This window comes from Pelobates fuscus, chromosome 5 (assembly GCF_036172605.1).
Source record: "Pelobates fuscus isolate aPelFus1 chromosome 5, aPelFus1.pri, whole genome shotgun sequence".
NCBI classification, from domain to species: domain Eukaryota; kingdom Metazoa; phylum Chordata; class Amphibia; order Anura; family Pelobatidae; genus Pelobates; species Pelobates fuscus.
This window is the reverse complement of record NC_086321.1, coordinates 74,145,723-74,171,815: the sequence shown is the minus strand read 5'-3', so window position 1 is coordinate 74,171,815 and position 26,093 is coordinate 74,145,723. Positions and strand designations below refer to the sequence as shown.

Below are 26,093 nucleotides of genomic sequence, written 5' to 3'. Positions count from 1 at the left end.
TCCAATAATTATTTTAAGACCCCCCTATCACAAGGATGGAAAAAAGGGTACAACTCCCATAATGCTTTGCCAGCTGGGCATCTACCATTTGCCCATTATTGCAGGGTTGTACTTAGCACTGGTTATGTTTATATGTGAGCATGTTTTTGAATGCAGTATCGGTGTGTGAATGTAGGGGTGTATTTGTGTGTAGTGTGTTATGTACTGTTACCATTTTAAAGCAGTGGTTAACTTGTGTGTTGTATTTGCTTTTGAATGTAGGGATGTGTCTACATGTTTTGTATGTAGTGTTGATGTTTGAATGCAGGGGTATATTTGTGTGAAGTGTTGGAGTTTAAATGCTGAGATGTATACACTGCCACACACACATATACAGATACACTGACACACACACACACACAGATACTCACACTAAAACACACACAGATTCACAGAAGCACACGGTCACATACAGATACACACACTGACATACAGATACACAAACTGACACATATACAAATACACAGGCACACACAGACACACGCATATACAGATGCACACTAACATACATACAGATACACAGACACACACAGAGACACACAAATACATATAGATACAGAGACACACACAAACATATACAGATACAGACATACAGATACACACATACAGATACAAAGACACACATACAGATAGAAACACACAGTGGCGTAACTAAATAGAGAGGGCCCTGTTGCAAGAATTGTTTGCACCCCCTATATTGCAAGGATGGACAAAAAGGTAGATTCCCATCTGTCGTACAACTAGCGCAATGCGTTGCCAGCTGGGGATCTACCATTTGCTCATCCTTGCAGGGTTGTATTTAGCACTAAGCAGTGTTTGTATGTTGGATTGTAAGTATTTTCTTGTATGGAGTATGTGTGTGTGAATTTAGAGGTGTACTTGTGTATCGTGTTGTGTGTTTTTATGTACTGTGTAGTGTTTGGTTTTGAATGTAGGGGTGTGTGTGTATTTAGTGTTGATGTTTGAATGCAGGGTATTTGTCTGTAGGGTTGGCGTGTGAATGCTGAGATGTATACTCATATACACATATACTGCCATACACACACACACTGCCATACACACACACACACACACATAACGACACACACTGACACAGATACACATGCATATACACAGGTACAGTCATGCAGATACAGACACACATAGATACACAATAACATATAATAATACCAATACGCAAACACACACACTAACACACATACAGATAAACAAACACACAGATATAGATAGACACACTAATAATACAAATACACAGCCTTACACATAGACACACAGATAACATTACATAGTAACCACCCCACCTGCTTTAATACCTTTTTGGTGCAGAAGAGTTTTTTCCCTGGTGTCCAGTGGCATCTGGCTGAATGTGATGGGGCTCTCCTTCGTCTGGTGCTGCCTCTTGGTCTCCCTCCCTCTCTCTCTTCCAGCAGCTGGTTTGTAAGAAGGGAGGAGACTTCCTACCAGCAGAGAAGCAATGCATAGATCAGGGGCCCAGACGCACTGATATAGGGACCCCTGATAATTTTTCTTCCATCGTTGCAGCCCGTGCAGGAGGCACACATCAACGTCAATGGTGACATAGCGCGCCTCCGCGCACTGGGCCGCATTCACTATCTCCTCCCCCGGGCCCCACCTGTACTTCTGGTAAGTACTGCTGCCCCACTGGGCACGAGGACGGCGCAGTTATTGCGCGTCGGACTCGAACGGCCAGTTCAAAAGTTGTAGTGTGTGTGTGGGTGGCGGGCCCCCTTTCTCGGCCAGGCCCTGGGACCATGTCCGAAGTGCCCGACTGATCAGTCCGCCCCTGTTTGTGTGTATATATATATATATATATATATATATATATATATGTGTGTGTGTTTTTACAATGCTGTTTTAATGTAGTACTTAGAATGAAGATGTTAATGATTTTGTGTAACCATAAGTAAATGCTATCTACATAGCCTGCCCTTTGAAAAGATGAGTGTGGCCCTTTCTCCACAATTTGGGAGAAGCTGTGCATTAGGTAAATTATTAACCACTGGTTTCACAGGAACCATATCTTGCATTGCATGCTGTGCAGCAGAAGTAAATAATTTCAGTATTTCCGCCCACTGCGTAGTAATACTGATAAAACATTACCTGCTGGGATGTGATGTCATATCTCAACACCCACTGACTGTGGGCAAAATGCCAAGGTAAAGTAAGAGCGAGAGCTGTAATATCTGGTGAAGATCTCTCCTGTTTGCCCAGAGCATTCCAGAAGTTGTAGAATACATATCCCCTGATACTCTGCTTGCATTGTTGTTTAAGAGCGCATTATTGTTTAAGTTGCCCACCCCTGTTCTAGGGACTCAGAATCGCAATTGCTTCTTCCTCTCCCCATCCATGAGAAAAATTGATGAGAGACATGAAATTATCAAGTGAAAATGGGAGTGTATGCCTTTGGATGTGTGCTGACATTGGTACTGTGCATCTCTGTGTGTCTACAAATGTGTGTGTTGTAATTAGATTTGTGTAAATGAATGAACCAGTATGTGTTTAATTAAATGTTTATAAGCAGCAAAACTGTAAGGGTGGCCCAGTCCATATGTTAAACCTGGCACTGTAGCCCAGTTTTTTATACTTGTGTATCAAATATGCCACCAAAACATGCAGGCTATGTACTTTTATAGTTTTTGTTTGCTGTTGATTTGAATTTGAACACATTTTCCTGAATTAAATTTCCTAATTACCACTGTGAATGTTAAGATTCTGTCTCAAATTCTCACAAACGCTCTTAGAAACACACACACACACACACACACAAGCATACCCACACTCTTATATACAGGCAAACTCACTCTTCCATACATGTCCAGAGTCATACTCACACACTTTCCTATACATATATACACAATGAAAATTTTTCATACAAGACATATTAAAGATGGACTTATCATCACAGCAAAACAGAGCAATATGTCAGAGCAACACACTTAGTTTACAGTCTGAACTGGTGAGACAATGATGAAACATCAACATGGCGATACAATTGCACAACCTTGTTCCTGGTGCCAGATTAGTTCTGTGGTGGCTGTGTGCAACATGATGACCCATTACTGCTAGTCTCAGCCTGTCAACACATATATCACATATTCTATCAGACAGCAACTTTGAGATTATTCTAGGTTCAGACTTCAGAGCCTGGGTCTAGTCAAACTTTATATCTCTGATAGTCTGAACATGCATAGTTGCTTTTTGACAGCCACCAATAGAGGAAGGGGGCCTGCAGAACATCATATACAGATATAATTTTTTGAAACGCAGTGTCATACATGCGTAAAGACTGTTAAGTTAATTAATATCTTTTGATAAAGATGTTCAAATAACCCCTTCCCATTTTACCCAAAAAAAAATCTTAGTAGCCCTCTATGTCTTTGCCAGTAAATGTTTTGGGGGGGTGATAAAACTGGTAAGATACTGCCGTAAGTGTCCTTAATGGACAAGCCTCCACTGGTCATTCATATACCATGCATGCTCCACACCAATATAACGTGCCGTAATGTATAGTGTGTATGGTTGTACATAACCTGCCCAAATCAATGAATCTCACAGTGCTGTGCAGCGTCTCTGAATGAGTGTTTCAGAGAGCAATCAACAACTATGAATCATATAGTAATTTCCAGTGTGTATGAGGGTATCATGGAGCTCCAATAAAGTTTGAAATAGTTTGCAGGCCGTTTGGTTGAATCAAGGTAATGTGCGCAGCCATGCAGGCGCAAATATTCACGTTGACTCCGTGTGAGTGTCAACCTGCACTTATGTGGCATTTTGAAATAACAGCAATTATCTTGTCTAAGATTAAGATTATCATTTATTTTATCACTAGTTCATTTCTGAAGCGTGTATTATGTGTCAATTGATATATAAAGAACTAGTTCCCTTCCGTCTCGCCGGGTTCCCACGTTTGTCTCCACCCTCCCTCCCCCCCAACGCTGCTCTGCGTTGCCGGCAGTGCATGGGCTCCTGGCCTAGGTGTTCTGTCCTATCACAGGTGCCTTCGTGGGGGTGGGGGGTTCTGGGGTTTCTCGCTTGCTGTGGTCTTGACTGGTTTCGTGGTGTTGCGGATGTGTGGCTCTGCTTCGTGGGTTTTGTTGTATCTGGGTTTGCTTTGTGTGGGTGTTTGGCTTTGTGTTTTGCTGTCATGTTCACCTCTTTATGCTCATCTGGTTTGCCCCATGCCCTGTTCATGTTTCGTGCGTTTTTGGCAATTTGAGGTGCTCCGAGAGAGGCCATCACCACGCCACCCGCATCTCATTGGCCTCTACCTCCCCAACGCATAGATAGAGCCTCTCTAGCAGGGCCTCACCTGTCACCCTCAGTTAAATTCTTCACCACTTGGCAATAGCTAGCCTGCTGGTATGTTATAGTGCCAACACACACTAATGGTGGCTTTGTATAAATCGTATGCCTCGAGTTCCCAAGTCACTGGGGGACTGTCTCTACCCAACACCTCTGAAAGGTCTGGTGCTCCATCTCGCAGAGTATACACAGTTAATCCGGCATCCCTTAGAGCCGGGACTACTCCACTACAACCACAGGCATGGGACGATGGCAATCATCCTCTTGTACATTATCTATACCGGAACCGGTTAGGGATTTGTCAGGCATATCGTGACTTCTCCAAGTAATTTTGAGGTATTGTAGAATGAATATATTTGTATGGTACACTTCTCTTTGCCCTCTTTATTACAGGCCTACTGCATTGTCGATTCCGGCAGACCACAACTTGCTATTGACCGGTGCTATTGACTAAGATGTTTATTGCTATTTATGTGTTATCTAACCATTACGGCAATATTGCCCTGACCACAAATTTGAGGCTGGGCCTGTAATTGCGGGAGGGACTTGGATCACCTTTATATGGGCATCCAATCCTCTACCACATTATCGTTGTTGGCTGGGCGAGTTACCCCTCCCACCACTCCCTTTATTCACATTACCCTCTAAGGTGGGCCCTCTTTTTTTACAGACCTACTGCATCGTCGGTTCCAGCACACCACAACCGACCGGTGCTATTGACTAAGATGTTTATTGCTAATTATGTGTTATCTAACCATAACGGCAATATTGCCCCGATCACAAATAAATATCAATAGCAAAACATTTCTCCGTAATCTTCCTTGTGCATAAGTGCATCACAACATTCAATAAGAAGCTATGTTTGAGTGAATCACAGAGCTCTACAGTATTAAAACTCACACTGCTATGAGTCAAATATATCAAATGAAGAAAAATGCTCACTACAATGATCACTGAATATATATTATTCTTTCTTGAAAGTGTGTCAAGATGTCATGTTTTTGTTTCAGATATTTTGAATTTTCACACAACACTTTTCTGACATCTAGTGGTCACCAGTATACATCCATCAAGTTATTTTTCTCACCTACAATACAGACATAAGCCAAAATACAACACATTCACAGCATAATTTGAATAAACACATTCACAGTATAATTTCTTACCTACAGTTAATGAATATGTACCTAACGTCTAGCTCTTCATGTTGTTTACCAGATATAGACAACATGCTGAAATCTTCATTTATTTAGTTGTTCGTTTGTGGGATAGTTTGGGTATTGTTTCAATATATTTTACTTCCATACGTAAACAACTATCTTTGTTTTCAGGATACCATCTGATGAAGAAGACTATGATGATGTGGATGATAATGGTGTGTATGGCACTTGCTATTTTTATACTTTGGTAACATTTCAAGATTGCATATGGTCAGAAAATGAAAGTGTGAAATGTTTCACTTAAAAAATGCATTAAAGGAACCCTGTAGCATGAGGAATACAAACCTGCATTAGTCACGGCATTGGTGGAACCTAATGTGCATGTGCGGTGAGCGCTGGGTAGGTTTTAAAGGTTCCCCATATGAGAGCATTGCATCAATGCTTTCCAATGGGGTATCTGAAGATGCTAGATGTCCTCATGCAAAGCGTGAGGATGTCCAATGTCGTTTAGCAGAGTCAAACTCCAATAGAGACCCAGAAGCAACTCTGGTAACTGTCTGGAATGCAGCCGCTTGAGGTTGAGTCAACCCTGCAATGTAATCATTACAGCTTCTCAGAAACAGACAGGGGGCCTTCACCCAGACCACTTTAGTCAAAATCATACCTAGATTTATATTCACAATATATTTCCATTATGGATTCCTCCAGTCACTTTTGTTGTTCGATTCTGTGCTTTGTTGATTTGTACAATCCACAAGCACAGAAGAATGCTGCTCTTGAATATTTAGAGTAGAAGAAAATCAAAAAAATGAAAGAACTCACTTGCAAACTATTATATTATAACTCACTTACAAACTACTATATGCATTATTAAATCTAATCATTAACATGGGTCAGCTTCCCCTGTATAAATCTGACATCCTATCAATATAACTAAAATCCCAATTATGTCTGATTAAATTGAACTCTATTAAATCCCATATATATATAAAGGGACACTATAAGAATCAAAACAACTTTAGCTTAATGAAGCCGTTTTAGTGTATAGATCATGCTCCTGCAGCCTCACTGCTCAATTCTCTGCCGTTTAGTAGTTAAATCACTTTTGTTTCTGTTTATGCAGCCCTAGTCACATCTCCCGTGGCTGTGACTGATTCAGCTTGCATGAAAATAGCGGTTTCATTTTCAATCAGATGTAAACTTGCTTTAGACGTTTTTATCTCATGTACTGTAGATTGAACTTTAACACGGATAGGAGGCTCCTCCAGTGAGAGGCTGCATGTGGGGTTGTGTGCATGTATGTGTATTGTTAGTGGTGTTGCATTTGTGCGGATTGTGTGTATGTTTGTTTGTGGGCTGTTCATATTATTTGTATGAGGGGAGGGTTATTCTGCATTTCTGTGTATATCTAGCAGTGTGGGTGGGTTCCCTGGGTTCCAGTGGGGACCAGGCTGGCCAGGTACAGGTCAAGGACAGGAGCTGCGATAGCTGCTCTACTAAAGTGTGGATTCCCATTCACAAGTGCTGGGAGGAAGTGATCTGAGATCAGTTACTCTATGTGCTGCAATGCATAAATTGAGGATTGTCCTTCACCACCTCTTCGTATTAGCAAATATCTGAAGTTTTACTGGGACTCCTGATAGGCCAGAGTGTGTTTGGCTCCAGCAGCCTTGAGTGCCGTACAAAGACACCTCGAGTGCCGTGCATGGCACTAGTGCCGTAGGTTGCCTACCCCTGGACTAGGACTATGTAAACAAAGTATTTATCTCCTAAATGGTAGAGAATTGAGCAGTGAGGCTGCAGGGGCATGATCTATATACCAAAACTGCTTCATTAAGCTAAAGTTGATTTGGTGCCTATGGTATCCCTTATATTACAACTGTTAATTTCGTAGTTTTTAACAAAGCCTTTTCTCTTTCAGGTGGAATGTTTCCTGATGATATGGTACGTTATTTATTGCACTTAATGTACAAAGACATGGCAGGTACCTGAATGTCTGGAATGCATATTTTAAAGCTGGTGGTAAAATAAGTTTTCTGGGTTAATACGAATGCAAAAATAATAATGTAACTTTAGCATGCTTCATAGGAATTAGAAATTGGGAACCTGCCCACCAATATCAAATTGCTTATGCAGGACTTTCCCATTACCTTCCATCAAGCAAATTAAATATCATTTTAATCATTTCCTTTAAATCATTTAATCATTTTTACATACCATGCAGTGTTGGAGAGGACTTCGAAAACAAAACTGTAACAGACCACTGTAATTAGAATGTCTCCCCCCACTCAGCGTTGTCTCACTCTCTAAATGGAATAGCGTGTTCTAATTTCCTTTTACAGAGGTAGTCGTGCAGATACCCTTAACTCTACCTTCGTCAAGTAACTTTATATAAGAACATAAGAAGATGAACAGTAAAATACTGTGCACTGCTTCCACATCACATTTGCAGCTGGGTGTTGGTTCATGTATGGATACCTCTTGGCCATCGCTGGTGGGATAGTGTAGATTAAAATAAATCTCCAATCCATCACCCATAAAATGTCAAAGTCCACTTTAATAAATGTAAAGCCAAGAAGTTGCCTAGCCCCTCCTAAACAAGCAGTGCCCGCTTTCATGGGAAATTCAGTGCCATGGAGATACCAAGTTATCTGGCATCTAAAAGATAATAAGTCAGTAAATCCCATACTCCTAGAAATCTGTTGGTATGGTGGATGCAAAAAAAGATTATACCACTTACCAGATAATTCATAGCACAATACCTACATAACCTCAACTGCTGGCCACTGGCATGGGCAAACATGCTTAAAACGTGTCCATTATATTAAAACACTTGAGCACAGAGAATAAAGTACATAATACCTAAAAACATTTAGCCGTTTATTGGGGGTTGGAATTTTTTTCTTTGCTTGGCACCATTGCCAGGGGGTTTGGTCTCCGTCTAGTATTTTGATTGAGAGTTGGGAGGGTTAGACCTTTATTAGTGGTTGAGGTTCTAATTTTCTATTGATTTTAGTAGATAGAACATATATAATGAATGAGAGTATTGCACTCCCCACTTTATCAATCAGATGGGGCAGTTGAGCACAATCCTCCATATGAATAGGGGATCTTGGTGTCTTTCACATTTCTATTAGGTTCCATCACAGATTGAATTGGATAGAGTTATCTGTTTGAAATGTCTTTGAAAGTCTGGGTCAAAATCAGGCTACAGCAAGCTAACAATTTGTCCAACTGAATTCTGGTTAATTGCAGACACCATAAACAAATATTTATAGTTAAAGTAAACTTGTATAGCCTCAGCATTTACAAGTATTGTGTTGGTGCAGTGGAGAATTAATAAATTCCTCAGTCACCTGAGTGATTCAGGAGTTCGGGTAACAAAGTAGGTCACAGCCCAGGCCCAATCCTCCAAAAATCTAGGGTGGTTGCAACTTCTAAGGCTCTCTGTTACAAAATCAAGGGCAAAGAAGACCAAACTGCATTACCCTCTCACAGCATTTGGCCAAATATGGTTTAAGAATATGGTTTAAGGTGCCTTCCCACATGACTGTATATATTAATACACAACTGCACTGCCTTCAGCCTATAACTGGTATCAATTGGCATATAGGCGAACAGAAGATGGGACCCTCATTCAGTGTCAAACCAATAGTGAAAATAATTTAACATTGGGACATTGCCAGACGTGACACCATGACCACAATCAATTTAAATAAATCTACATAAATAAAGACTGACAAAAATAGGAGGTGACCTGTAACCCAATGTATGTCTGGTGAACCGGATTATCATCTAGCATTGTACATGTCTGTTGAACTTACATCCAAATGGGACTTTGAGTGCAAGACTGCAATTGAGTGTTGTGCACACCATCCTACTATCCTGTGTTTAGAAAGAATACTGTCAAAGCGAATAAAAGAAAGTGCTTATGAAAGATAAGGATATTCTCTATAAATGTTATCACTACTAATTGCACTTGAGTAATGTTTTCTCTTAATTCTGAAACAAGAATTCTAGTGACAGTGGTAAACATGCAGACATTGGCACACACACCATGATAAACAGACAGCTGAAATCTTAACACACAGATTGGTAGCACAAAGACATAGTCTGGCAGAAGCGCATAAACAGACACTGACATTTACATAACATTGCAGATACAAATAAGATGGCTCAGACACTTATTATAACACATCATAGTAAGGTATTGACAGTTACATATTATACATGATGGCTATTTATATGAACATATTTTTTCTTGAAAATCAGGCATATTTATAGGATATAATAATTCACTTTGACCTTGGTAAAAAGAAGTATTATGTTTATTTATTTTTATTTATTTTTATTGTGTTGCTCACAGAGCATGGAAAGTGATGAAGAATTTTATGAAGGAATTGACCAAGAAAGGTAAACTTTTCCACCAATTATGGAATCTGTACACTAATAATGAAATATTATTGCACTGGACTGTTGAAAAGCAATTATTTTAATTACACAATTCAGCTATTTGCAAACATGAGATTGAAAAAAAAATGAAAACTGTTATTTGCAAATATAGACTAGATAGATAGACGGATAGACATATGGACAGAGATATGGACAGACATATAGAAAGATAAACAGATATATAGACAGACAGACAGATATATAGATGTCAGGGTACCTGTGGTCTCTACCTCCAAAAGAGGTAGAGACTTAGCTGTTCCACCATCCAGACGGTCTGATGACTCCCTTCCCCGCAGTCTATCCGGTCATGCAAGGCCGGCCGCGAGGGAGTGACTGCCTTTTACACCATCTAGGCAGGAAGTCATCATCAGGACACTCCCCCGGATCGACCTGTCAGTCAATTGCTGCAGGACCAATCAGGACGTCTCGGAGGTGTGGTTACTGCTCTGAACAGGGTATTTAACAGAGCTTCCTTCATTAGCTCATTGCCCTGTCGTGGTTCTAGCTTGTTCTAGTCACTCAGTGCTTGTGTATTCTATGATCCCTTTTGGTTTTGACCCGGCTTGTTTACCTTACTCTGCTTATCTCTGTTACCCTTGATTCGGCTTGTCTCTCGCTTACCTGTCTTCTGTTACCCTCGACCTCGGCTTGTCTTTGACCATTCTATACTGTACTACTTACGTTAGTCCGGCCATTCTAAGGTCCGGTATACGTATCTGGCTACTGTTTGTACTCTGCGTGTTGGATCCCTGTCCCGATCCTGACATTACGACAGGGCCAATGGATCCTGCAAGTACAAACAGTCAGCTGGCTTCTCCTGATCCTAGGTTTGAAGCCATGGATCACAGAATGGATCAGATGGCGCTTGCGCTACAGGCTTTATTATCTCATGCCAATCACCCACCAGAGGAGATACGTAATACCCCTGTTTCTCCTGTCAGTTTAGGTCTAGAGGTAGCCACAGTGGGTGCTTCTTCTCGCATTAACCCCCCAGTACGCTATGGTGGGGCTCCTGAGAAGTGTCGTGGTTTTTTAAACCAAATTAGTATCCACTTTGAATTGCAACCCCGCTCTTATCCTACAGATAGGGCAAAGGTAGGATTTATTATCACCCTACTTATTGAGAAAGCTCTGAGATGGGCCAACCCACTATGGGAGAACGATAAACCATTAGTGTATAACTATAACGCATTTGTAGCTGCTTTTAGAAGAACATTTGATCCTCCAGGTAGAAAGGTTAATGCAGCCAGATTACTGTTGCGCCTGAGACAGGAGAACCGAACACTGGTGGATTATGCACTAGAGTTCAGGTCTCTGGCGTCAGAAGTCAAGTGGAATGAGCAGGCGTATATGGATGTATTTTTGAATGGCCTATCTGAAGTAATCCTTGATGAGGTTGCTACCAGAGAACTCCCTGAGAATTTAGAAGATTTAATTTCGTTCATCTCTCGTATAGATGAACGTTTAAGAGAGAGACAGAACACTCGAGAGAGGAACCGGAGACCTTCTTTTAGGTTAGCCCCCGCTTTTCCAAGTCCTGACTCCACGGTATCTTTGCTTCCTGAACCTATGCAGATAGGTTATACCCGCCTCTCTGATGAGGAAAGACAGTACAGGAGAAGAGAGGGTTTGTGTATGTATTGTGGAGCCAAGGGTCATTTACTCTCGAACTGTCCTAACCGTCCGGGAGGACACCTAAGTCTCTCTAGAGGACAAGCCTTGGGTGTTTCTATTTTGTCCTCTACTCCTAATTATAAAGATCACAGGCTTCTGCTACCAGTTTCCTTAACTTGGGAGAAGGAAGTAGTAAGGGCTATGGCATTGATAGATTCCGGTGCTGCTGAGAATTTTATCGACCAAGCCTTTGCTATTAAGAACAATTTCCCATCCCAGCTAAGGGAGACACCCTTGGCCGTTGAGGCCATAGATGGTAGACCACTACTAGACCCTGTTATCTTTCGTGAAACCATACCCATTAGTTTAAATGTTGGTATCCTACACGTGGAGAATTTATCTCTTTTGCTCATTTCATCCCCTTCCGTTCCCATAGTTCTGGGGTACCCATGGTTGAAGAAACATAACCCTATTATCGATTGGGAGTTAGGGGAGATACTCTCGTGGGGCCAGGGTTGCCAGGATAGGTGTTTATGCAAGGTTTCTCCATTAGCTAATGTTAACATACCTGAGACTCCTATTCAGTCCACAGAAAGACAGATACCAGACCTTTACCTAGACTTAAAGGCAGTATTTGACAAGAAGAATGCCGATTCTTTGCCGCCACACAGGCCATTTGATTGTAAAATTAAGCTTCTACCTGGGACTATGCCTCCGAGGGGCCATGTATATCCTTTGTCTGTTCAGGAAAACTTGGTTCTAGAGGAGTATATTCGGGAGAATTTAGAAAAGGGATTCATTAGGAGGTCTTCTTCCCCGGCCGGGGCTGGGTTCTTTTTCGTTAAGAAAAAGGATGGCACGCTGAGACCTTGTATCGATTACCGAGGCTTGAATAAAATAACTGTCAGAAATGCCTATCCTATTCCACTTATTACCGAGTTATTTGATCGTCTTAAGGGCTCCAAAATCTTCACCAAGTTAGATCTCAGAGGGGCATATAATTTGGTGAGAGTCCAGCAGGGACACGAGTGGATGACGGCGTTCAATACTCGGTACAGTCACTATGAATACACAGTTATGCCGTTTGGACTTTGCAATGCTCCTGCAGTATTTCAGGATCTGATTAATGAGGTACTTAGGGAGTTTCAACATGATTGTGTCATTGTCTACCTAGACGACATACTGATACACTCTAGGGAGATTGAAACTCACCATAGACAGGTCAGAGCGGTATTACAGAAACTTCTGCAACATGGTCTATACTGTAAATTGGAAAAATGCAGCTTTGATCAGTCTCAGATAGATTTTCTTGGTTACGTGATTTCTGGGGAAGGTTTTAAGATGGACCCTGACAAACTCCAGTCTATTTTAGATTGGCCATTACCTAAGGGACTCAAGGCTATTCAGAGGTTTATTGGTTTCTCCAATTATTATAGGCGCTTCATTAAGGGTTACTCGTCTATTATTGCGCCCATTACCAATATGACCAAACAGGGGGCAGAAACTAAGACGTGGTCTCCTGAAGCTCTCGCTGCTTTCAAGAGGCTCAAAGAACTTTTTGCTTCTGCTCCAATATTAGTCCATCCTGATACGACTTTGCCGTTTCTCCTCGAGGTCGATGCCTCTGAGACAGGAGTTGGTGCGGTTCTGTCACAAAGATTAGCGGTAGATAAACCATTACACCGTGTGGTTTTTTTTCCAGGAAACTTTCTGGGGCTGAGAGCAGATATGACATCGGAGACAGGGAACTGTTAGCAGTCATTAAAGCCTTAAAGGAGTGGAGACATTTGTTGGAGGGGACCCTACACCCTATTACGATTTTGACAGACCACAAAAACTTGTCATATATTGGGGAGGCTAAGCGCTTATCCTCTAGACAAGCTCGTTGGTCCTTATTCCTGACTCACTTCAATTATGTACTGACTTACAGACCTGGTTCTAAAAACTCTAAAGCCGATGCATTATCTCGCCAATATGAACCTTCTACTGTACCTGAACCAGTTCTTTCTTCTATAGTTCCGAAGTGCAATATCATTGCTAATACGAATCTCAGGATTCATTCTCCATTACTGGCCGAGATCATTAAGTTGCAACATCTCGCACCTAAACAGACCCCTGCGGGTCGTCATTTCGTTCCTCCTGCTTTTCAACTGGAACTTTTACAGTGTTTACATGATAGCAAGATGGCGGGACATCCTGGTATTCGCAAAACTTACGCCTTGATCTCTAAGGACTTCTGGTGGTCTACTTTACGGAGGGATGTTGAGGAGTTCATCGCTGCATGTGAAGTTTGTACTAAAACCAAACAACCCCATACGCTTCCATGTGGACTCCTGCAACCCTTGGAGGTTCCAGAGAAACCATGGTCCTGTTTGGCCATGGACTTTATTGTCGATCTACCTATCTCTAAAAGACAGACTGTTATCCTCACCGTGGTTGACAGGTTTACTAGGATGGCACACTTCATTCCCCTGCCTAAACTTCCGTCTTCTCCCGAATTGGCAGAGATATTCGCCAAGGAGATTTTTCGCCTACATGGGATACCCTCTCAAATTGTATCGGACAGAGGCTCCCAATTTGTTTCCCGCTTTTGGAGGTCCTTCTGCTCTCAACTTGGTATTAAATTAAACTTTTCTTCTGCCTATCATCCTCAGTCCAACGGAGCTGCTGAACGTACCAACCAGAAAATTGAACAATATTTACGATGCTTTGTTTCTGAACACCAGGATGATTGGGTCGGTTTGATTCCTTGGGCGGAGTTTGCACACAACAATCTCGTTTGCGATTCTACTCATTCAAGCCCCTTCTTCATGAATTATGGTTTTCATCCGTCTATTCTTCCTTCGGATTCTCCTTCCCAGGGGGTGCCGTCGGTTGATGTTCATGTTGCCAATTTGAGGAGGTTGTGGGATCAAACTCGACAAATCCTTGTGCACAACTCTATGTTGGTCAAGAAACACGCTGATAAACGTAGAAGGGCGGCTCCGGTCTTTGTTCCAGGTGATAGGGTATGGCTGAGCACGAGGAACATCCGTTTAAAAGTGCCCTCCATGAAGTTCGCTCCTCGTTATATTGGACCCTACAGGGTGCTGACCCGTATCAATCCGGTTGCGTATCGTTTAGCTCTTCCTAATACCTTACGCATTCCGAACTCGTTTCACGTTTCATTGCTGAAACCACTCATATGTAACAGATTTTCCTCCACAATAGCCCCTCCTCGCTCCGTTCAGGTGGAGGGTCAGGAGGAGTATGAGGTCAACTCTATTATTGATTCTCGAATCTCCCGGGGGAGAGTACAATATCTGGTTGATTGGAAGGGATATGGTCCTGAGGAGAGGAGTTGGGTACCTCAGGAGGATGTTCATGCTCCCCGTCTCCGCAGGGCATATCACTCTCGCTTCCCATCTCGTCCCGGTTCATTCCGCCCGGTGGGCGTATCTGAGAGGGGGGGTACTGTCAGGGTACCTGTGGTCTCTACCTCCGAAAGAGGTAGAGACTTAGCTGTTCCTCCATCCAGACGGTCTGATGGCTCCCTTCCCCGCGGTCTATCCGGTCATGCAAGGCCGGCCGCGAGGGAGTGACTGCCTTTTACACCATCTAGGCAGGAAGTCATCATCAGGACACTCCCCCGGATCGACCTGTCAGTCAATTGCTGCAGGACCAATCAGGACGTCTCGGAGGTGTGGTTACTGCTCTGAACAGGGTATTTAACAGAGCTTCCTTCATTAGCTCATTGCCCTGTCGTGGTTCTAGCTTGTTCTAGTCACTCAGTGCTTGTGTATTCTATTATCCCTTTTGGTTTTGACCCGGCTTGTTTACCTTACTCTGCTTATCTCTGTTACCCTTGATTCGGCTTGTCTCTCGCTTACCTGTCTTCTGTTACCCTCGACCTCGGCTTGTCTTTGACCATTCTATACGGTACTACTTACGTTAGTCCGGCCATTCTAAGGTCCGGTATACGTATCTGGCTACTGTTTGTACTCTGCGTGTTGGATCCCTGTCCCGATCCTGACAATAGACAGACAGACAGATATATAGACAGACAGATATATAGACAGGTAGAGAGATATATAGACAGACATATATATAGACAGACAGATATATAGACAGGTAGACAGATATATAGACAGGTAGACAGATATAGAGACAGGTAGACAGATATAGAGACAGACAGATATAGAGACAGACAGATATAGAGACAGACAGATATAGAGACAGACAGATATAGAGACAGACAGACAGATAGATAAATCAATAGATATTTAGACAGATAGATAAATAAAATCGATAGATATATAGACAGATGAATAGAACAATAGATAGATAGATAGATAGATAGATAGATCATTTATTTTTTTTGTGTAGAGATTGCCTAGTTAATGTAAATATAATTAATCACTAAATAGAGCCTTGTAGTCAAATAAGTGAGTTGTACACATTTTACAATTTACTTTTCAATTCACCAAAGATTCTTATTTGAGAATGACTTTGCGCTTAACACCAGACTTTAGAAAATATTAAATTCAACCGTAAAATGTAAATAAATTTGGAAATGTTTTCCAACACAACTATAATCACAGCTCGGCTTGGCCTAATTTATTCTTAGCACTCAACATCGAAAAGAGGAAGAACTAAAGAAAGACAAACAGGAAAAAAAGAGGTTGGAACAAGCCAAAAAAGAGCAAAAGGAAAAAGAGAAAAAAGATCAGGAAATGAGGAAAAGATTCAAGGTATGGACGTTCCCTTTACAATTCACAAGCAATATTTCCAGGTATCACAATAAAATGTTTTGGGATTTAAGAAACAAAGTAGAAGATTTATCAAAGTATTGCCAACACTTTTCCAACTGATTGTTGGTGCCATTTTGGCACAATTTATAACGTCTGGTGTTTTTTTTTTTCCATCTGTTGTTTCTAATCATCATTTTTTAGTGTACACCATATTTTTTTAGCAATACAACCAATTTATCAATTTTCTGTACTTATATTGCCAGCAAGTATCCTGTTTCACATATCTTTTTTAGGTCATTGTAAATTTGGTGTGAAAACTGGCAGTTTTTACTATTAATAAAACCATCAGTTTTTAGATCATTTTAAGAGCACGTTAAAGGAATACTTCATACACCATAACCACCACAGCCCATAGAAGATCTCTTCACGAAGCTAGGCTGGCAGTTCAAACCTTAGCTTTTTAGATGTGACAAATCAGCTGACACTCTCAGCCAATGAGCTAGTCATGCCCACCAGGGTTTAGTCCATGAGAGCCCAGTTCGACTCCTTACAATGGGGGCCATCAGGGCACTTCTGGTATCATAAGTACTGCAACTAGCTGTAGTGATTATGGTACTTGGAGTTTTCCTTCCTATCAATGCAGAAACGTTTTAGAACACTTTGATAACATCCCCCAAAATATCAGAAACAAAGTAGCCTAAAAATTGAATTAAACTTTGGTATGTGTGGGGATGTGTCACTAGGCAATTATTTTATGGCTAATTCTTTCTTTTCTTTCAGTTCACAGGTGAGATTGAAGTCCTTCACCAGGCAAGGGCCTGCAACGACTACAAAGGTGGAAAAAATGAGCTTTCGTTCAAGCAGGGAGAGCAGATCGAAATCATTCGTGTTACAGATAACCCAGAAGGAAAGTGGCTGGGCAGAATGAAAGGATGCTGTGAGTAACACTGGCTGAAAATTAAAAGTATGAGTTCTACACATGTGTGAAATAGAAGCTTTTAAATGAAAACATGGCAGTTATAATGTTGATGTTTTTATCATTATTGTTTTTATCATTATTATTTTATTATTTATATAGCGCCAACCAATTCCATAGCGCTGTACAATGGGTGGACTAACAAACATGTAATTGTAACCAGACAAGTTGGACGCACAGAAACACAGGGGTTGAGGTCCCTGCTCAGAGAGCTTACATGCTAGACGGAGTGGGGTAAAGTGACACAAAGGGTAAAAGTAGGGGCAATACCATGTTCTTAGCTCTGATAAGCCATTGTGTACAGGAATGCAAACAGAATGTAAATTATTGATTGATACATTATACTTATAGAATATAGAATTGCCAGGAAAACCAGCCGGGATGGAGAATTCCCTGGTTAATTTCTCCCAATGCCTGATACAGTTAATCATGCTGTTTAGGGTTTAATCAATAAAGACTTATTTGTAGGGAACTGAAAATCAAACTGCTCACTTATGAATTTCACCTTTTACAATTGGGAGGTTGGTATCAATCATATCTAGGCACCATAACCACTATAGCATGCTGATGTGGTTATGGTATTTGGAGTGCTTGGTTAATTTAAATCCAAAGTGATTCCAACTGTGTGTAGTTGTAGAACTAACATGTTTTATCCCTGTAAGGCTACTCAAACAACGTCAGGATCTAATAATATTAATCATAAAGTATGTCATAATAATACAGTGTAGAATGCACTGGTATATGGCAGCTAAATGTAGGCTCTCTATGCATGATCATTTCTAAATACTAATATCGTATAGCAATATAAAAAACCTGCTTTGTAAGAGTGAATATATGATGATATTTTATCAACTTATTTGTTTTAGATGGCTACATCAAGACAACTATGGTGAATATCGACTATTACTCACTCAGAAGGAAAAAGTCAACAATGAGTGTCCCGATAAAACCACATGACAGTGACCAAGAGATATATGACGACGTTGGAGAAGATGAAAGCAAGTAAGCATGAATCTATAGCGTAGACCACACATAACTGAATCTATATACAGGAGATATAGATAGGCAAGCAATAATATAATGTAGATATATGGATTCCAATCCTACTTCTATATTCATATATCTTGCATATATTAATTTGTGTGCCTGAAAATAGAAAGATTTGTAGCAACCATGAACTTCAATATAATAATAATCCTAAAAGAGAAAAATAAATGAACATGCAATGCTGTTATAAATGATCAAATGTGATACATACATACAAGTAATACTTGGCAAACCTTAACAAGTACAGGAAACAAGTGTTAGATAAGTGAAAGAAACAAGAATGATGAATCTCTCCATATGAACAACTAATTAGAAAAAGGGTGCACAGGTCCTTCCATAAATTCAATGGTGTTTATTGGAACATATATTTTGTGACTTTATGTTCCAATAAACACCATTACATTTATGGAAAGACCCGTGAGCAGGTCCGGACTGGCCATCGGGCACACCAGGCAAATGCCCGGTGGTCCGCGATGTCCATGAGCCAAGGGCATCAGGGGAGGTCACAGGAACTCCCCAGCCGGTACATGCAGGGCCCGCGCTATTCGCGCGCCGGCCTTGCTGTATTCCATGACGGGCCAGTGGGGAGATCAAAGATCGCCCTCACCAGCCCACTTCTGCCGCCAGCTGAAGAGGGAGACTGGAGATGACCCAGAGGAGAGGACCCGCAGGAGTGAACTCTAGCCTGCCGGGTTCTTCTCGCAAGATTCAGAGCGTTGCCATGGCAACACTATGGATCTTGCGAGGGTAAACTCTAGCCCTGTAGGCTAGAGTTCACTCACCACTAGGACCACTAGGGATGGCAGCATGGTCCACCATCCTAGGCATAAGGTTAGAAAGGAGGGGGGATATAATTCTTGTTTTTTTATTATTATTTAAAAAAAATACATATATATTGGCATTAACCTGCCTTCCCCAACACGCAATCCCTCCAAACACACACAGCACCCTTAATCACACACAGCATCCTCTCTCACACACATCACCCTAACATACACATCAACCTCACACAGCACCCTAACACACACATCATCCTCACACACACACACGCATCACCCTCACACAGCACCCTAACACACACATCATCCTCATACACACACACACACACATCCCCCTCACACAGCACCCTCACACACACACACACACAGCACCCTCACACACATCCCCCTCACAAATACACACCCAGCACCCTCACACAGCACCTTAACACTGTACCCACACACACACACACACACACAGCACCATTCCACCATTCGCAGAAGACGCTGTTCCTCTGAATCTTTGCAGAGGTGCTGTAACAAAATGGACCCTTCTTTTTTCACACTTTACAGAAAACCTTGAAGGTTTATGGCTGCATTGTAGATGAGAAAGGAGAGCGCAAGAGCTTTCTGGTTTGGCTATTATTACCTTTAATTTGAAATTCACTTTGAATTCTCACTTTAGTGAATAGCTATTTTGCTGAATTTACACCACACACCTGTTATATATTAGGAAGGTATACTTGAGGGGTACACTTAAATAACATATATAACAGGTGTGTGGTGTAAATTCAGCAAAATAGCTATTCACTAAAGTGAGAATTCAAAGTGAATTTCAAATTAAAGGTCATAATAGCCAAACCAGAAATAATCTTCAGATCAGCTATGCTTTCAGTTCAGGTACTCTGATTATAAATTTTAAATGTACTTTGAATTCTCACTTCAGTGAATAACCCTGTTAATGTATATGGGAGTTACGTGCATATATTTTTCATTGTGATAGCATTTTAGGTAAAAAAAAAAAAAACAATACATTTGAAAAATAGCCCAGTACTGCTAAGTATTTGGCTATTTTATCATTTTCTATTTTTGTCACTCCTGCTTATGAAAGCAGTACTGCGATAAGAAATACTGTGTAACCTGTGTAAAATGTTTAACACTCGTTCCACAATATTATTACAAAGTATAAACAAATAAGGATATAATGATTGTTTTAAAACTTATATATTTTGGTTGTTTGGAGGTACCCATGAACAGCAATCACACACAATTGCTATTTTATCTTTTATTTATGTGCATTCCGTATTCAAAATTAATTCTATACATTAAGACCTTTGTAGTGAAGAAAAGATAAATGAGATAAATGAGAAAAGAAAAGTAAAACAAGGATTAGTTAGATTAAAAACAAACGAAGGAAGGTATGTAGATGAGGATAAAGGTCTAGCTGACTGCCTCAATGAATATTTTTGTTCGGTATTTACAACTGAAAATGAAGGAAAGGGACCTCCGTTAAAAAAAAGGATAAATGAGTCATTTATTACACGTGAGTTTACAGAGGAAGAGGATCTATTTCAACTGTCAAAAGTAAAGACAAATAAGTCAATGGGACCTGATGGAATACACCCAAAGCTATTAAAAGAGCTTAGTGGTGTACTAGCAAAACCATTAACAGATTTATTTAACCAATCATTGTTAACAGGAGTAGTCCCAGAAGATTGGAAGTTAGCGAATGTTGTGCCCATTCACAAGAAAGGTAATAGGGAGGAGTCCGGCAACTATAGGCCAGTAAGCCTTACTTCAGTAGTGGGGAAAGTGATGGAAACCATGTTAAAGGATAGGATTGTTGAACATCTAAAAACACATGGATTTCAAGATCAGAGACAACATGGGTTTACTTCAGGGAGATCATGCCAAACTAATCTTATTGATTTTTTTGATTGGGTAACTACAATTATAGATCAGGGTGGTGCAGTAGACATTGCTTACCTAGATTTCAGTAAGGCTTTTGACACTGTTGCACATAGAAGGCTTATCAATAAACTGCAATCTTTGAGTTTGGATTCCAATATTGTTGAATGGGTAAGGCAGTGGCTGAGTGACAGGAAACAGAGGGTTGTAGTCAATGGAGTATATTCGAAGCTTGGGCTTGTCACCAGTGGGGTACCTCAGGGATCTGTACTTGGACCCATTCTCTTTAATATTTTTATTAGTGATATTGCAGAAGGTCTTGATGGTAAGGTGTGTCTTTTTGCGGATGATACTAAGATATGTAACAGGGTTGATGTTCCAGGAGGGATAAGCCAAATGGCAAATGATTTAGGTAAACTAGAAAAATGGTCAGAGTTGTGGCAACTGACATTTAATGTGGATAAGTGCAAGATAATGCATCTTGGACGTAAAAACCCAAGGGCAGAGTACAGAATATTTGATAGAGTCCTAACCTCAACATCTGAGGAAAGGGATTTAGGGGTGATTATTTCTGAGGACTTAAAGGTAGGCAGACAATGTAATAGAGCAGCAGGAAATGCTAGCAGAATGCTTGGTTGTATAGGGAGAGGTATTAGCAGTAGAAAGAGGGAAGTGCTCATGCCATTGTACAGAACACTGGTGAGACCTCACTTGGAGTACTGTACACAGTACTGGAGACCATATCTTCAGAAGGATATTGATACCTTAGAGAGAGTTCAAAGAAGGGCTACTAAACTGGTTCATGGATTGCAGGATAAAACTTACCAGGAAAGGTTAAAGGATCTTAACATGTATAGCTTGGTGGAAAGACGAGACAGGGGGGATATGATAGAAACATTTAAATACATAAAGGGAATCAACACAGTAAAGGAGGAGACTATATTTAAAAGAAGAAAAACTACAACAACAAGAGGACATAGTCTAAAATTAGAGGGACAAAGGTTTAAAAATAATATCAGGAAGTATTACTTTACTGAGAGGGTAGTGGATGCATGGAATAGCCTTCCAGCTGAAGTGGTAGAGGTTAACACAGTAAAGGAGTTTAAGCATGCGTGGGATAGGCATAAGGCTATCCTAACTATAAGATAATGCCAGGGACTAATGAAAGTATTTAGAAAATTGGGCAGACTAGATAGGCCGAATGGTTCTTATCTGCCGTCACATTCTATGTTTCTATGTTTCTATGGATTAAACAAACACAGCACTTTGCATATAAACCGACTGCAAAATGTGTCTATTAGAACACTGTTTAGAATACTCTCTCAGGGTTATACACTAAGTAGGTGAATTCAATATGTGATATTTCAAATCTGAATGGATACTATAGGCATCAGAGTAACTTTAGTTTAATGAAGCAGTGTATAGATCATGCCCCTGTAGTATCACTGCTCAATTCACTGCTATTTAGGAGTTAAATCACGTTTCCTTCTGTTTATGAAGTCCTTTTCAGAGGTTAACTTGCTTTAGAAGTTTTAATTTCCTTCTTTGTAAATTGAACTTTATTCACAAATATGAGGGTCTCATTCAGGGTCTAAAAGATTCCTAACAGAGCAGGAGATAAGTAATTATAAATTCAAATAAATTTGCAATAAAGAAAGTTTAAGCATTAGATGATTCTTTACAGGAAGTGTTTAGGAGGGTTGTGTAAGTCACATGGAAGGAGTTGTGACAAGGGTGGCACAAACAACTGGATTTTGCTCCTAAACCATGGGTCGTCAACCTGGTCCCTACCGCCCACTAGTGGGCGTTTTAGGATTTCAGGTGGGCGGTAGGGATTTCCAGGTTTTGACGACCTGACGACCGGGCGGACGGGCGGGCGGGTGCGAGCCGGCGGTACCCCTGCGACTGGGTACCGCCGTGACAAATTGCGGCTCCGGCAGGGGCGGCAAACCGCCGGGGCCGCATATGGAGGGGTCCATCGGGTGGCCCATGCTGTCAGGGCCACCCGATGGATGTGGATTGTGAGGGGGCCCAGTCAGCGCTGGGCGCTTTAACAGCGCGACCGGGCCCCCTGTGATGACATCGCAGAGCTGGGAGGAAGTGACCGCACGTCACTCCTCCCAGCTAACCCTGAGAGCCGCGCGGGAGGAAGACCAGGGAGTCAGAGTGGGAACTCTGACTCCCATCCACCTGAGCCACCACTGGACCCCAGGGAAAGTCACCCTCCTGAATCTAAAAGGTAGGTAACAGGAGGGTGACTTAAATATAATGTGTGTGTGTGTGTGTGTCTTTGTATGTATGTCTTGTGTGTCTGTATATATGTGTGTCTTGTGTGTCTGTATATATGTGTGTATGTGTGTCTGTCTGTGTTCCTGTATGTGTCGTGTGTGTCTTGTGTATGTGTATGTATGTGTGTCTGTGTCGTGTGTGTCTGTATGTGTCGTGTGTGTGTGTATCTGTGTCTGTATTTGTGTGTGTATATATGTGTGTGTGTGTGTGTATGTATGTGTCGTGTGTGTATGTATGTGTCGTGTGTGTATGTATGTATGTGTGTGTGTATGTATGTGTGTCGTGTGTGTGTGTCTGTATGTGTTGTGTGTGTCTGTATGTGTCATGTGTGTCTGTATGTGTCGTGTATGTATGTGTCGTGTGTGTGTATCTATGTGTCTGTATTTGTGTATCTATGTGTCTGTATTTGTGTGTGTGTGTATGTATGTGTTGTGTGTGTGTGTGTATGTCGTGTGTATGTATGTGTTGTGTGTGTGTATGTATGTCGTGTGTGTATGTGTTGTGTGTGTGTGTGTGTGTGTATGTATGTCGTGTGTGTATGTGTTGTGTGTGTGTGTATGTATGTGTCGTGTGTGTGTGTGTATGTATGTGTCGTGTGTGTGTATGTATGTGTATGTGTCGTGTATGTGTCGTGTGTATGTGTGTGTGTATTTGTCGTGTGTGTGTGTATGTGTCGTGTGTGTATGTATGTGTCGTGTGTGTCTGTATGTGTGTCGTGTGTGTGTCTGTATGTGTGTCTGTATGTGTGTCTGTACGTGTGTCTTGTACGTGTGTCTTGTACGTGTGTCTTGTACGTGTGTCTGTCTGTTATAGTGGACTATATAGTAAGTGGGCTACCTAGCTCAGCCTTCCTACTGGGCATTGCTACAAGGAAGGTTAAAAAATAGAAAAAAGGGGAAAAAAAGGTGGGGAGGGGAATTGAGGAGGGAGAGGAGATGAGCTGACGCACAAGAAAAATCATAGAGAGATAATATGAGAAATCATATTATGCGCAAACAGAGAAGTCGTCTGAATATCACTGAAAGAGACCTTCGTTTGTTCCTTACGAAAATCGAACCAGATATCAAATATTTAGTCTCGCAGCATCAACCTCAAGGATCTCATTAATCACTAGTAAAGGTAATTTCAATTTACTTTATTGTTTTCTCATTAAACTTTATAAAGTTAAAAACCTTATAAACCTGCATTAAGTAGAAATAAAAAGATAAATGTACGTACATTTATTTTTTGTAAAACACCCTCCTTTCTAAAAAATATTCTGCATTTGCGCGAAAACTGGTGGGCGGTAAGGAAATTTTTTCAACCAAAAAGTTGCATTAGTGGGCGGTAGGTAAAAAAAGGTTGACTACCACTGTCCTAAACTGATCTATACACCAAAACTGCTTAGAATGTGACGGCAGATAAGAACCATTCGGCCCATCTAGTCTGCCCAGTTTTCTAAATACTTTCATTAGTCCGTGGCATTATCTTATAGTTAGGATAGCCTTATGCCTATCCCACGCATGCTTAAACTCCTTTACTGTGTTAACCTCTACCACTTCAGCTGGAAGGCTATTCCATGCATCAAATACCCTCTCAGTAAAGTAATACTTCCTGATATTATTTTTAAACCTCTGTCCCTCTAATTTTAGACTATGTCCTCTTGTTGTGGTAGTTTTTCTTCTTTTAAATATAGTCTCCTCCTTTACTGTGTTGATTCCCTTTATGTATTTAAATGTTTCTATCATATCCCCCCTGTCTCGTCTTTCCACCAAGCTATACATGTTAAGATCCTTTAACCTGTCCTGGTAAGTTTTATCCTGCAATCCATGAACCAGCTTAGTAGCCCTTCTTTGAACTCTCTCTAAGGTATCAATATCCTTCTGAAGATAGGGTCTCCAGTACTGTGTACAGTACTCCAAGTGAGGTCTCACCAGTGTTCTGTACAATGGCACGAGCACTTCCCTCTTTCTACTGCTAATACCTCTCCCTATACAACCAAGCATTCTGCTAGCATTTCCTGCTGCTCTATTACATTGTCTGCCTACCTTTTAAGTCCTCAGAAATAATCACCCCTAAATCCCTTTCCTCAGATGTTGAGGTTAGGAGTCTATCACATATTCTGTACTCTGCCCTTGGGTTTTTACCTCCAAGATGCATTATCTTGCACTTATCCACATTAAATGTCAGTTGCCACAACTCTGACCATTTTTCTAGTTTACCTAAATCATTTGCCATTTGGCTTATCCCTCCTGGAACATCAACCCTGTTACATATCTTAGTATCATTTAGCTAGTTCATTTAGCTAGTTGTTTTGGTGCCTATAGTGTCCCTTTAAGATCAAAATAACTGAGCTGGAAACATTCTCTAAGACTTAGAGTCTAAGTCATCTGTGTTTTTAGTTCAGCTACTTTGGCCTTAGCTTTGAATTCTCTCTTTGTGAAGATTGTGGAAATACGTCACCCTGCATTGAAACATGCCATGTGCTCTGTTAAATGTAGCAATAAAAACTTTACAATTCAACAAAATATATTTTTACTCTTTCTTTTTCTTATAGTCACAGTGCTAGTGGAAGTGGTGGTAAGTACATTTGTATATGTCTGTCTCTTTAACTAGCCAACACTGACCTTTATAAATACTAAATTGGATCCCTATGTGAAAGCAGCCTAAAATTATTCATGAACGTAATTCCTTGTGTGCCAGGGCAGTTTTAGAGGAGCATCTCAAGCAAAACAACAGTGTGTTTGGTGCACAGTAGCGCAGTATTGAGCTTTTTGAAAAATGTATCTTTCTTATATAGATATAAACAATTCACTTA

General features: G+C 40.9%; 1 protein-coding gene across 1 annotated transcript in view; it reads left to right on the top strand.

Moving 5' to 3' along the window:
- FYB1 (FYN binding protein 1) overlaps positions 1–26,093 on the top strand; it is a 170,143-nt gene that overhangs the window by 124,872 nt on the left and 19,178 nt on the right. The window contains exons 4-10 of the mRNA XM_063453992.1: positions 5,694–5,737; positions 7,417–7,466; positions 9,889–9,935; positions 16,195–16,318; positions 17,099–17,255; positions 18,161–18,296; positions 25,833–25,855. Coding sequence (XP_063310062.1) covers positions 5,694–5,737; positions 7,417–7,466; positions 9,889–9,935; positions 16,195–16,318; positions 17,099–17,255; positions 18,161–18,296; positions 25,833–25,855 — 581 coding nt within the window. The remainder of the gene's footprint in view (positions 1–5,693; positions 5,738–7,416; positions 7,467–9,888; positions 9,936–16,194; positions 16,319–17,098; positions 17,256–18,160; positions 18,297–25,832; positions 25,856–26,093) is intronic.